Source organism: Acomys minous, assembly GCF_964271855.1.
Source record: "Acomys minous genome assembly, chromosome: 3".
Lineage (NCBI taxonomy): Eukaryota > Metazoa > Chordata > Mammalia > Rodentia > Muridae > Acomys > Acomys minous.
This window is the reverse complement of record NC_140485.1, coordinates 87482815-87495386: the sequence shown is the minus strand read 5'-3', so window position 1 is coordinate 87495386 and position 12572 is coordinate 87482815. Positions and strand designations below refer to the sequence as shown.

At 41.0% G+C, this 12572-nt stretch overlaps 1 protein-coding gene across 4 annotated transcripts in view; it reads right to left on the bottom strand.

Annotated features, from left to right (window-relative positions):
* Window positions 1–8139, bottom strand: part of GRIK2 (glutamate ionotropic receptor kainate type subunit 2) — a 655703-nt gene extending 647564 nt beyond the window's left edge. For 2 of the 4 annotated variants that reach the window (XM_084776934.1, XM_084776935.1), the window contains exons 1-2: window positions 7958–8139; window positions 2295–2692 (exon numbers count right to left, since the gene is read on the bottom strand). In XM_084776934.1, coding sequence (XP_084633060.1) covers window positions 2295–2409 — 115 coding nt within the window. In that variant the 5' untranslated portion in view covers window positions 2410–2692; window positions 7958–8139. Of the gene's footprint in view, window positions 1–2294; window positions 2693–2969; window positions 2985–7957 lie in introns of those variants that run through there. The other 2 variants (XM_084776932.1, XM_084776933.1) reach the window with 2 other exon arrangements.
* Window positions 8140–12572: the final 4433 nt, after the last annotated feature.

Sequence of the window (12572 nt, the reverse complement as noted above, 5' to 3'; positions counted from 1 at the left end):
CATTTTTACCCCAGAAGAAAACAAAACTCTTACCACTGCATTAAATAGTCTGAACAGGGAAATGATCCAATGATTACAACTGTATAAATCCTTCCTGGCAAGTCAGGTCAAATGTAGAGATCTCCAGGTGGAAGACATTTGATGCTAATATATTTTTAAAAATCATCTACAAAATAGGATGTTAGTCTCGGCAGTCAAAGTGCTGGTGTGAAGATCTTTGCCTAGTGCCCTGTTTCGTAAGGTCATTATTAGTGTTTGACTAGGAAAACGTGTGTGTGTGTGTGTGTGTGTGTGTGTGTGTGTGTGTGTGTGTGTGTAAGAGAGAGAGAAAGAAAGGGAGAGAGAGAGAGAGAGAGAGAGAGAGAGAGAGAGAGAGAGAGAGAGGGAGAGAGCACTCTTTTGGAAAGCTGCTATACTGTCACAGATGCCAAGAATTTTAATATGAAGATATGAAATGATCAGCAAATGTAACAATCTAATGATTCAGCAAATATTGTGCTTCAAGACCAGAGCGGCAATAATTAAATCTTGAGAGTATTAGTGGCAGTTTTCAGGCACCAATTCACCACCCTCCCTGCCCCCGCCTCATGTACATTCCTCTCAGTGCACGCTTTTCACAAACACACATGAGAAGATACACAAGATCTCTTAAGCACTTAGAATTACTCAAAATAACGGGGGAGGCATTTTCTACAGTATTGCACTTCCTATGTTAGTGGCCAAATGGCTGTGACACACATACTATACATATCTTCACACACAGTTCCAAAAACTATAGGACCTTTTTAATCCTTTCTAAAGAAGCAAGCATTCCTGTGGATGCTTGTTGCTAAGAGCAACATGCTTAAGTAACATCTACAGACAGAAGAAAGCAGGAAAACACTAGCTGGAATCTAGCTCTACTACCTTGTCTCTTGTTATCATCAGTCTTCTCGGCTGTAGGTGACATATGTGGAGGGGCTACATTTTTAAATATACATAAAAGCATTCCGACTTTATTTCTACAAAGCTTGGGGAAGACAAAGATCACTTGGGAAAAAATAAGAGATGCTGTTAGGTTTACAGAAGGGGCAAGCAACCTCTGCTATATATCAGACAGAATAACTTAATGTGTCTACTTTTATTTCAAAGACTCATACTCTGTATTATATGCTTACTACCCTCTCTGGCTTATATCCCTTAGAACTGACAGAGGAGGCATCTAGAATGCGGGGCTACTCTCTCCTGTTTTGCAATGCTCTTCTTTAGGAAACTTCCCCTGGTGAGTTCTGTCCATATTAAAAACATCTCATTTGGTCATCAAGAGCAACTGAGCAGTTCCTACACTTCACTTCCTTCAAGCAAACCTTCTGAACAGGGAATGTGCTGGAAGCCCAGGTTTAGATTTTCCTTCAAGAGAGAAAGGAGCCTACATACTTGGGAAAGCTATAATTTTTCCTCAAATGTGACTGTCCAAGGTCTTTTATCCATGTCAGAGTGAAACAAAGATGCACTTAGACCCACACACTCAACTCCCCTCCTCCTGCTTCCAGTTACTAGGTTCGTTATTTATTAGGTCCGGGCTCTGTGCGGGGGGGGGGGGGGGGGGGGGAGGAAGGGAGGCTGTGAAAGAACTCCGCAAGTTAAAAAACAAAACAAACAAGAAACCTGTCGTGATCGCGCCATTTCGCTGCAACTAGCGACATCTTCCCATTATTAAATAAAGCCTGAAATTATACATGAATATTTCTTAAAGCTCTGCATATTAGAAAAATCATCATGAAGAGAGAGAGAAAAAAGATTAAATTGACCTATAAGCTTATCTTACAAAAGAAATCAAAAGGGCTGGTGCCTTCGGTTTGCAAGTGAGGACCTAGGTAGGTCCTAGCAGAAACGGACAGACGCAACTCAAAGAAGAGTTACCAGACATTAACTCATAGGTAGCACAAGCTGCAGATTTGCTAGCCCTGGCACTCACTTCGACTCAGACCGCGCCACCCAGACAATTGGAAGGCTCCCGGGAAACCAAAACAGCCTAGGCTGACCGTGCCCTCTCACCGCTATCCCCGTGACGGGCTACGGTGAGGCGCTGCATCAGCCAGTAGCACCACACACTAGCACTTTCTTCACCCTACCAGGGCCAAAAATAAAATAAAGATACATAGAGAGGATAAATGAAAGCAGGGGGCGGTCTTTAAAACCCGGGAGGGAGCAGATCTGGAAGCCTCAAGCCCGTGCTAGGCAGAGCGACCGCCTGTTTACATCCGGCGCCTCGGAGCCTACACCAGGCTAGGGTGAGAATCAGGGAATCTTACCGAATCTTAAGACATGTGTGGTTCCTTGAGAATATCCGATCCACAGTAAGCAGAGCAGGACTTTAATAGAGCGACTGAAGACTAGATTACTTAGAACCGGGGAAATAATCTTCATGATGTTTCCGTGCCTGCGCGCGCGGCACCCACTTCCCCGATCTAGCGTTAGGCTCCGGGCTTGGACGAGAAGGAGAATGCGTGGAGTAGTGGCCGCAGACACAATCACGGCATGGTCACAGAAAAAGGAAGGAGTCTCCGCTTCCCAAACCCATTAGCAGTCGCAGCATGTTCTTCACTCACTGCGCCAAGGAGCAAGCTTCCACTGCAAGGGATGGTGGGACATCCATGTTAGTCCGGGAGCATCCGGACATCCAGCAAGCACAAAGTCCAGCCGCGCGAGCCTGGGGGAGCACAAGAAGAGAAAAATCAATAGGAAGTCTAGCCCTGCAAAGACTAGGTGTCGAAAGCCAGCCACAGTCCCAACACAAAGGGCGCTTTGCACGCAAGGGTTTTGCCAGGCCCTTATTCCACTGCACTGCTGCACAGCTTCTGACGTTAGGCCAAGATAAAGTGAGAAAAATTGAGAAAGCTGCTTCCTGCCACTGAGCTTCCCAATATATATTATGCAACCGCTCTGATACCCCGCCTTAAGTAGCAAAAAAAGGTGGATTTATTTACATGATGTGATGAAAATTGCTTTGATTTTCAGTAAGACCCTGTAGAGAGTGCCTGGTGTATGCAAACAGACTTCTTACAATCAGCTGATGAATTTTAATAATTGACTAGCTAAGTCAAAGTCACTTTGTCTAGGAGTTGTATTTTAAAAAAGAAAATGCTCTAAAACAAAGGACTGTGCTGTCAATCTAACTCGCTGTTAAACCAAAGGAGTTTTATACTTTTAAGTGTAAGTAGAAAAGAATACTCAGTGGAATGCAATTGGAGAGCTGAATATGTTTTTTAAAAACTTGAGTGGCACATTTTCTCATTGGTAAAAAGAAATTTCTTCTGGTGGATTTTTAGGAGGGAATGAGGGAATTATTTTCCCACTCATTTATCTCATCTAAGACAACCATATACAAAGACAATGTGTTTAAGCTGCAGTCGCATATCCCAGAGACTTTGTGCCCATGTTCTCTCTCTCTCTCTCTCTCTCTCTCTCTCTCTCTCTCTCTCTCTCTCTCTCTCTCTCTCTCTCTCTCTCCCTCTCCCTCTCCCTCTCCCTCCCTCCCTCTCTCTCTCTCTCTCCCTCCCTCTCTCTCTCTCTCCTCTTATTATTTTCTCTTTAAAAATAGACTACCATATGATAGTTTTGTCTAAAAAAATATTGTCATTGGCTAGTTTTCTGGTGGAAATTTAGAAACTCATCTCCTCTATTGACTTTCAGAAGGAGAATTTTTTCCAGTGAAAAGTATAGAAAATGTACATTACTTTTAATGTGAAAATATTTTTGTTGAAATAGGCAATATACTGCCTAAGTATTAGAGTTATCCACAAATCCACTACTACAATTTACAACATTAAGAGAAGATACTGAGGAAAGCAATAACTACACAATTTATGACATTTTAACTTTATTAAGAAGTGCAAAGGGCAAACTGTTGAACTTGTGTTTTACTCTTAATCTCTATTCATCAACAACAAATAGGGCATAAGTAAGCCCTTATAAAATTATACAATTACATCATTATGAAGACTGTCTAATTTTAAAGGAATGGTATGAGTACTATTCAAATTCTTATATTAATATGATTATATTTTTTCTAAATAGCAAAAAGAGGCTACAATGTATTTATTCCATCATAGTGAGTTTTTTTTTACTATCTAGATTTTAAGGTATTATTATAAAATGCTGATTGACAAACTTCATTTTCAAATGCACTAAGAGTCATTGATTTTTTTAAAGATGGAGGCATAACTGCAGTGTCAAAAATAAGTATCATGAAAAGCTAGTTCTGCAATCTAGCAGGCAATCCTGTCAAACAATTCCACTATTTGAGCACTTTTAAAGGAATGCCTAGTGCTGAAACCAAGGGTATCTAGCGACTCCTTCAGTCCAAGTTTGAAACATCACTTACAAAATATGTTAAAGCCCAACATGTCCTGTCTTGTGTTCGCTGTCTCATTTATTCCTTTCTATCTGTTCATTTTTCTTTTTCACTCTAGTAGAGATAATAACCACAGCTAGGGGAAAAATGCAAATTCTTGGTTGTTTTCATTCCCCAATATAATTGATATCTACACCTGAAAATAGCATGTTCTGTTGTGACTAATCAAATTTCTGCAATTTTTGCAGTGTAGCTGGCATTTCAGGGAAACAGTAAACACACTGAGCCACAATTTCTTCTTCATAAATTATTTTAAATAACAGTATTTGTCATAGATTTGTTGTTTATATACTTAAACTTTAAAACAGCTACAATGTGGCATCATTGTTAGATAATCTAATGAGAAAGTAAAAAGAAAAGCTTTGGGTTCATGAAATTCACCCAAAATAAATTGTAAAAAGATCTAACATAAATTTCCTTACTACTAAGTGGTCTCCAAAGAACAAACTTTTCACATATCTTAAATTGAGTTTATTTCCATCCATCAACGAAGTTAAAAAAAAAAAAAGCTTTAACATAATAACAGCAACTCCATAGGTCCAATGGAAGTTCTGCAATACCAAGGACAAGCCTTTCTTCAGGACCTTGGACAGAGCTTCCGATGGATGCGTATTTATGCTTAGTTATTGACAATAGTAAAACGAATGGATAATGCACTATTTGAAGTAACACTGTGCATATTTCTATTACAGAGTCACGTACTTTGAATCATTGCAGAACACATAGTCAAGAGATCAATTTTGCGAAATGTGTAGTGTGTCTTTCAGTGTGAGTAATGGGTTGCTTAACACATCTGAGATATACCAAGTGATCTCTTTCCAGTGCATAGTACTACAAAAACTATTAACAGTCATTGTGATACCCGTTCATGATAACTAAGGGATTCATTTCTTTGTACAAAAAAATTAGCAAGAAAAAACTCTTGATGCTGAAACATGCTGCCAATATTCAGTGGCTTAAGACATTTCTGAAATGTACAATTAGTTATCACTTTTAATCACCCACCTCCAGATTTCCATCTGTTAGGGGGGAAAACAGATTATCCTCATCCTCTCTATTAAGCTTCACTCTTCAGAGTAACAGCAACACATCACTAAATTTACCTTTCAAACACACACTCTCACACATACACATGTGCGCACACACACACACACACACACACACACACACACAATGTTCTGGCAATATAGGTGATACCTTATTTATTATATGGATATTTTGAAGTTCTTGCAAGCATCTCCCCAATAGTGACTCTATAATCATAGTCCTGAGGATTAATAGTTATTAATCAGTATTTTACTGATCACATTTAATTATCTTAGAATTGTGTCAGTTTTATACTTACTTATTTCTTAACAAAATATAAAATATGTTATTTAGGTCTTCAGTGATCATTTATACTTAAAAATAGTGAATTTTTTTTTGCTTTGTCCTATAGATTCATTTGCTTTGCAGTTATTTCAACCACATAGCAATCTTTATTGCTAGAAGCTAAAGCTCTGAGGGTTCCAAGGTCAAAGAAGAGATGAAAAACTGCAAGCACACACATATATGCTCACACAGAGTGAAGCTATGTCGAGAAAGAAGCCTTTGACATATTAAAGAAGGCTAGTATGAAAAACTATGAAGCCTATGCTGAGAATAAGGACGAAAATGTATATATCATGTTGATGCAAAGCTTGTTCCTACAACAACAACAAGAATGACAAAAGACATTAGCTTCATCTTTCAGTGCATTTTTTATCACCTGACACTAATGACCTCTTATTCTTGGGCACTATTACTTGAGAAGCAATTTTGGTTTCCTATTCTCCTGGTGAAAATGAATCTTATTCTAGTTAGCTGCCACCTGCTGGGGCATGAACAAACATGTAATAATCCTTATAGGAGAGCGTTTAAAAGACAATTCTTATACCTTTGGCTAAAAAAAGCAAATGTATATTCTAGAATAATCTGAATTTTAAAGCCATGTCAAAGATTCTTACATGTCATATGCATAGTGCATTAAAATTTCCTCACACAAGTGAAAGGCTTCCACCTGACCTCTCACTTTTTTCTGCTGTTATGGGACATTTGGGAAACCTCATCTTATAGTAACATCCAAGGAATTATTCCATGCAAGTGGTCTATTGTGTTGAAGCTAAAATAAACAGCCTGCTCACTCATGACATAAAAGGGGCAACAGAATCAAGTCTATAGGTTGAAAGCACACTGTTGCATACTCAGAATTCATCCTATGGTTACTATCTCATACCTTAGGATTCTAAACATATTATCAACTGTTCGTTAACATTTTGCTGTGTTGGTGGCTAATGATATCTATAATTTTAATTACTATTTAGATTCTGAAAATGGATCTTGATTAAGAACCAAAGAGATTAGTGTCTGTTTAGAGCCTTCTTAAAAATTTAACATGTACAATCTTCAGTGGATTTAAATTTAAAAGAAAAAAAAACATATATGTTTTAGCCTTTAGTAGTTTCTGCCTTACCTTCCCCTGTACATTTCAATCCCTTAACTCCTAAGTTTCTATGGTCACTGGGAGTTGATAAGTTGACTTGATTATTGCAGAAATGCATTCTGCAAAGTTATAAAGTAAGGAACTAAAACGAGTCCAAATTAAAATACAATTGGGCATCTTCCAGCAATTTAACTACAGACTTATTCAAATTAATTAATCATATCTTGTGAAATGAAAAAGCAATCTATAAGGTAATCTTGCTGACAGAATACTTACAGTATGAAGATAAAGACATTTTAAAGGGTAATCTGTTCGTTTCGTTACCAGAGGGTAATTTCTAATATTCTCCAACCCTTAAACCCAAAGCCATTACCTTAGAAGCTCTGGTCTTATTTTTCCTCTCCTCTCCTCTCCTCTCCTCTCCTCTCCTCTCCTTTCTCTCTCCCTGAATTATCTTCCTGTTTTTACCAAATAGGAGGGAATGCGGTTGGTTAAAAGTTCTGAACCTTTATATTCTGCCTCAGAGATGCAGTCAATCCTTAACCCTGTGGGGTGACCTCAGAGTTTTCTTTTTCTTTCTTTCTTTCTTTCTTTCTTTCTTTCTTTCTTTCTTTCTTTCTGTCTTTTCCAGAAGCTTTTAATACTGTCCTCAGTTAAAATAATCTCAACTTTCTCAGGCCAGAGCTATGGATCAGGGAGATAGTGGGACTGGACGAAAAGAGATGAAGAGTTGTTATGGCACAAATATATACAGCTTCTTGTGTCTCTTCTCCTTGCGGGTGAGTTCCGGTAGCTGGGGCCACTTCCTGATCCATTTATTAAAATATGTTATATGGAGAACACCATTCCACCAGCAACCAAATGAACCACTTGAATCCTTGCCCGGGGACTGGCTGCAGCACACGGGACAAAGCCCTCGAAGTGACTGCATCCAGCAGGTGCCGGGAGCGCACCTACACCGCTGCGCTGCTGCTTTTCGCATCTTCCTTTCCTGTCCACGGCCACCACTCATCGCTAGTCAGTGGTTCCCCTGGACCTAGAGCGTACATCCTAGGAATGAGCTCCGGGAAGGGAAGGGTCCACCGCTGGCAAGCGCTTACCTGGAGCTGGGGTGAAGAGGACAGGGAGGGACTGGGGAAATCCTCGCGGTTCCGCAGCCGGAGGATGTCCAGCGGGAAGTCCCAGGCTCCCAGCTTCAGCTACGCAGCCGCCAGTGCGAGCGCTAGTGAAGGCGGTAGAGGAGACCCAGACCGCGAAGCCGCAGCAAAGGCGCTGTAGACAGACACGCCTCCTGGCGGGGGTTTCTCTCCTCTTGCTTTAAAGGCACAGCGCTCCTTTCCTGCTGTTGATACTAGCTCCGGGGTACCCAAGCCCACCCGGGAGCAATGCGCACTCTTTTATTTTAAGAACTCGAGTGGGAGAATTCCCAGTACTGGTCATCTAGTGCTTCCTGAACTCCGGCCCTGATTTCGACCCCTGCCAGCACATCCACGTCCAGGCATAGGGGAACTGGGATGGAGAGGCTCACAGAATGTTAGTGGGTAAGGCAAACTGGCCAAGGAAAATGCCTGGCTCTGAGAAGCTATGTCGGGTATAAGGAGTCTTAGCCTGTCTGCTTCTGGGCGGCTGCTTTTATGCTGATCTGAAACCATGGCAACAGAGACTTCTCTGTTGCTGGTTGTCACCAAAGTGACCCTTTTGGTTCAACTACTGCATTTCCCTTTGAGATTTGTGAGAACCATCTTGATCTCTGCTCCTTCTACTTCTGTCCTGGTTCTCAGGATTGATGGATTTCCTTGTCTCCTTTAGCAAGGAAACAGACTTCCAGCATCAAGAAGCTGGCAGGACATCCCTGAACAGGCCTAGCCCCTTCATATCTGAGGCTGTTCTTCACACTAGGTCCCTAAACTCTGAGGGAATTTGAGACCTGCCAGGAACAGAACCTGGGGTCCTAGCAGCCATGGTTGGGGAAGTGAGCATATATAAGTATTTACGTATGAAATACTGACGGACATTTTTAAAGGGCGGTGACTAGGTATGCCTGAGTCCTGTGATCTTCCCAAGGCTTGTTCCAGGAGTCAGGGGTTGGGGCAGGAGGCAGAGGGCACACCAGACTCCCACTGCTACTCTCCTGGAGCGATTAGCATCTGCAAACAATCCCGGATTTGCGCTCCTTTGGGTCAGAAAAGTCAACATCTATTCAATGCCTTTGTTGCTTTATCCTTAGTCCTGCAATATTAACTGGAGTGGAGACTTAGCAGTTTTCCCTGGAGTACGTTGGTGAGCTACTATTCTCCAGGAGGTTTAAGAGAAGCCAAGCTTGAACAGGCTCCACACGCCAGCCCAGGAGACAAATTTCAAAGGGATTGTAGTAGGAAGGAGGCCAGGTGGAATTCCTAGGCTCAGTGGAGCCCAGAGGCAGCTGTAGTCCTTGCAGCACTTCAGCTGAATTCAGAAGGTCTGGAAGCAGAGGCTCGGGTTCCCCCTAGAGCAATCCAATTGGCTGCAGAGGAGCATTTGTCCTTTTGCTGTGCTTTGTTTGCTTTTTGTTTTACCTAGAGCCATTGCTACTTCAGAAAGTAAAATCTTTCCTGTCTTCCTCCCTGTTGCTACACATACCAGGCTAGCATCTGACTCAGCCCTACTCAAATCCTCAGTCTCTACTACTTTGTTTGCCATTCTAGGCTCTCTGCACTGCACCATAACACACACACACACACACACACACACACACACACACACACACACACACACACACCCTTACGGTGCTTAGTTTCTTCTTCTGGGCGACTTGGGTTTAAGTTAAGAGATGAGCTAGTGGCATGGAGAGTCCATTTGTGGTTTAAAGATCCCGGGGATGGCTAGAAGGTTCCTGTAATTAAGGCAACAGCAGCCTTGTTGTACTAAGAAAATAAATAGTCAATGAGTCCATTGTGCATCCTGGACTGGACAGCACAGACGCGTGACCAGCTCCAGGCGCCTGGGCTCCAGCTGCTGTGACCTGCAGCCTAATAGGCCCTCAAAGCACAGCGCAGTTGGGCCAGGCTCAGCAAAAACTGCTCCATTCAGCCTTATTGCCTGCTGAGAGTAATGAAGAGAAGTTGTCTACTAGCCAAAGACACTCTTCATGTCATCTTAATATCCACACACCCCCTTTCAGGGAGGGAGACAAAGCACCTGCCAGAAGATCCAGTGGAAATCCCTAGGTGAAAGGCAGCCAGCTGCTTTATGGTGATTCTGAGAGTGTGGAGCTGGACTGTGTCTTATTTTGGCTTAAGCTTTCGACACACAGACTGGCATTGAAGGTTCTGGGTTCAAACTTTGCCACTGCTACTCTGGCCCATATTGTATCTGGAGAGGGAAGGCTTAAGGAAGGAATAATCTCTTTTAGTGGATGTGTGATTTTGGACTCCAGTTATGGATTTTGTAAGGAACACTTATAAAGAAATATATAACAGGCCCTATCAAGGGCAAGTGAGATGGGGGAAAGAACTGACTAAAGGGTGGAACAAATCAAAATTATACATGGTATGACAAGTTTATACCTCAAAAACAAAATGTTGTCTAGGCTCTAATAATAAATGGTGACTGACAAAAGAGCATTATACTTTCATTTTACCCTCCCAAACTCTCTAGTACTACAGAGATATTTTTATAATGTATTTAAAGATCTATGAGTTAAACATCTAAGGATTTAGAATTCAGTTCTCTTCTGAGGAAAGAATAAACATCTATATCCTCAGTCAACCTAAGGGCATCTTTCATATTTGGAAAGGTTGCTCAGTCCCTGAGTCTTCTACACAAAGCCCCCACATACCCTTTTCACTACTTAAGGTGCTGCACTCTTGGGACATTAGTATCTCCTGAAGAGCCAACAGGGACCACCTTGAATTCTCTAGCTCACTGTTTGCTTTGTTGTTTCTGGTTTGTTCTGTTTCAACAGAATAGTCTGGCTCAGTAGACTTGTATGTAGAAATGAAAAGTGTTATTTTGAACTATATCATCCAGTACTATCATTTTGCAAGTAGTAAGATCCAAACTGAAAGGAAAAAGAGTGACTTGCTCAGAATGTGTCAGAAATAAGACTTCCTTCTAGCTGTGTACAGTACCATTGGAGCATTTTCAATCACCGAGTTTAAATTTTAGACAAATATGAAGTTAGGATTAAAAGGAAGCTCAATGGGTATGGGCATAACTCAGTGGGAAAGTGTCTACCCAACATGCACAAGGCCATGAGTCTGATAGCTTGCAACAGGCCAGAAAACCAAAAACTCCTTCAAGGACATTTTTCTTTGTTTATTTCACAGAACTTTTCCACAGTTCACCATATAAATATATTTCCACGTGGTATCAAACATTTGCATATAACTAATAAGATACAAATAGCCTTTGAAGCCCATAGGCTGGTATGTTATCAGTGGTCTCCAGACTAACAATTGCTGGTCTAGTCAAATAATATGACCTGACAAATGAGAAAATGAAGGCAAAACTTTATGTATTTAGAACCATAGTTGGTTAATGATAGTTTCAAGACTAGAGACTAGCTATTCTAATTACCACTTAATTCTATTAACCTTTAATGTGTGTGTGTGTGTGTGTGTGTGTGTGTGTATACACAAATTATATGTAACTATTAATGACATAAAGGTCTAGTTAAATATTTCTTGATGGATGGGACTTTTATTGATTTCTGAATGCTCTTGGATACATAAATTTAGTACATACTATTTGTTATGCACTGTTCTAATGTTCTCAACAACAACAAAAAAAGCAGTGAACACTTTTTTTTTAAAAAAAATGATCCTCAATAAGAGTTTGAGCTAGATAGTAAAATAGACAAGAAAATAAGCAGAATGTCAGATAGTAAGAAGTATTTCAGAGAAAAATAAGAAATAGCAATCAAAAGAGGCCCTTATAGGAAGGCAAGGGTGATGCATACTGCATACGTTATTTTGTGAAACATAAGCATTGTCTTCCTGGTTAGTTGACATTATAGCAGTGTTCTAAGAATGATAAGTACATATAGCTGAAGGAAAAGGATTCCAGGAAGAAAAAAACCAGAAATAATAAATAACTGGAAGTCAAACACTGTATTAAGCTTTTAAATTTTTATTTATTTAATAAATTTATGTCCTGATTGCAGCCCTCTCCCTCATCTCCTCCCAGTCCTATCCTCACATTCCCCTATCCGCCACCCCCCCTTTTATCCTCAGAGAAGGGGAGGACCCCATGTGTACTAGCCCACCCTGGTGCATCAAGAACAGCAAAAGATTAAATGCATCCTTTTGCAGAAGGCCAAACAAAGGAACCCAGCTATGGTAAATGGATCCAAAGTCAGTCAACAAAATCAGAGGCAACACCTGTCCCAATTGTTAGGGGACCTACATGGAAAACAAGCTACACCTCTGCTACATATGTTTAGGGGACTGAAGTCTAGACCATGCATACTCTTTGATTGGTGGTTCAGACTCTGTGAGCCACCATATGCCCACGTTAGTATACTCTGTACATGTTCTTGTGTGGTATCCTTGATCCCAAGGAGGGTGCAAGGGAAGACACTGGAGTCTCACTCAGGAGGAGAAATAAAAGGGCCATTTGAAGTAGATGGAGAGAGGGAACTGTGTAGGAGAGGGGGTGGTGAGCGGAACAGGGTGGAGATCAGATGTGGCAGGACAGAGTACTGGGGCATCTCTGGAATGGGAGAGGTACAATTTG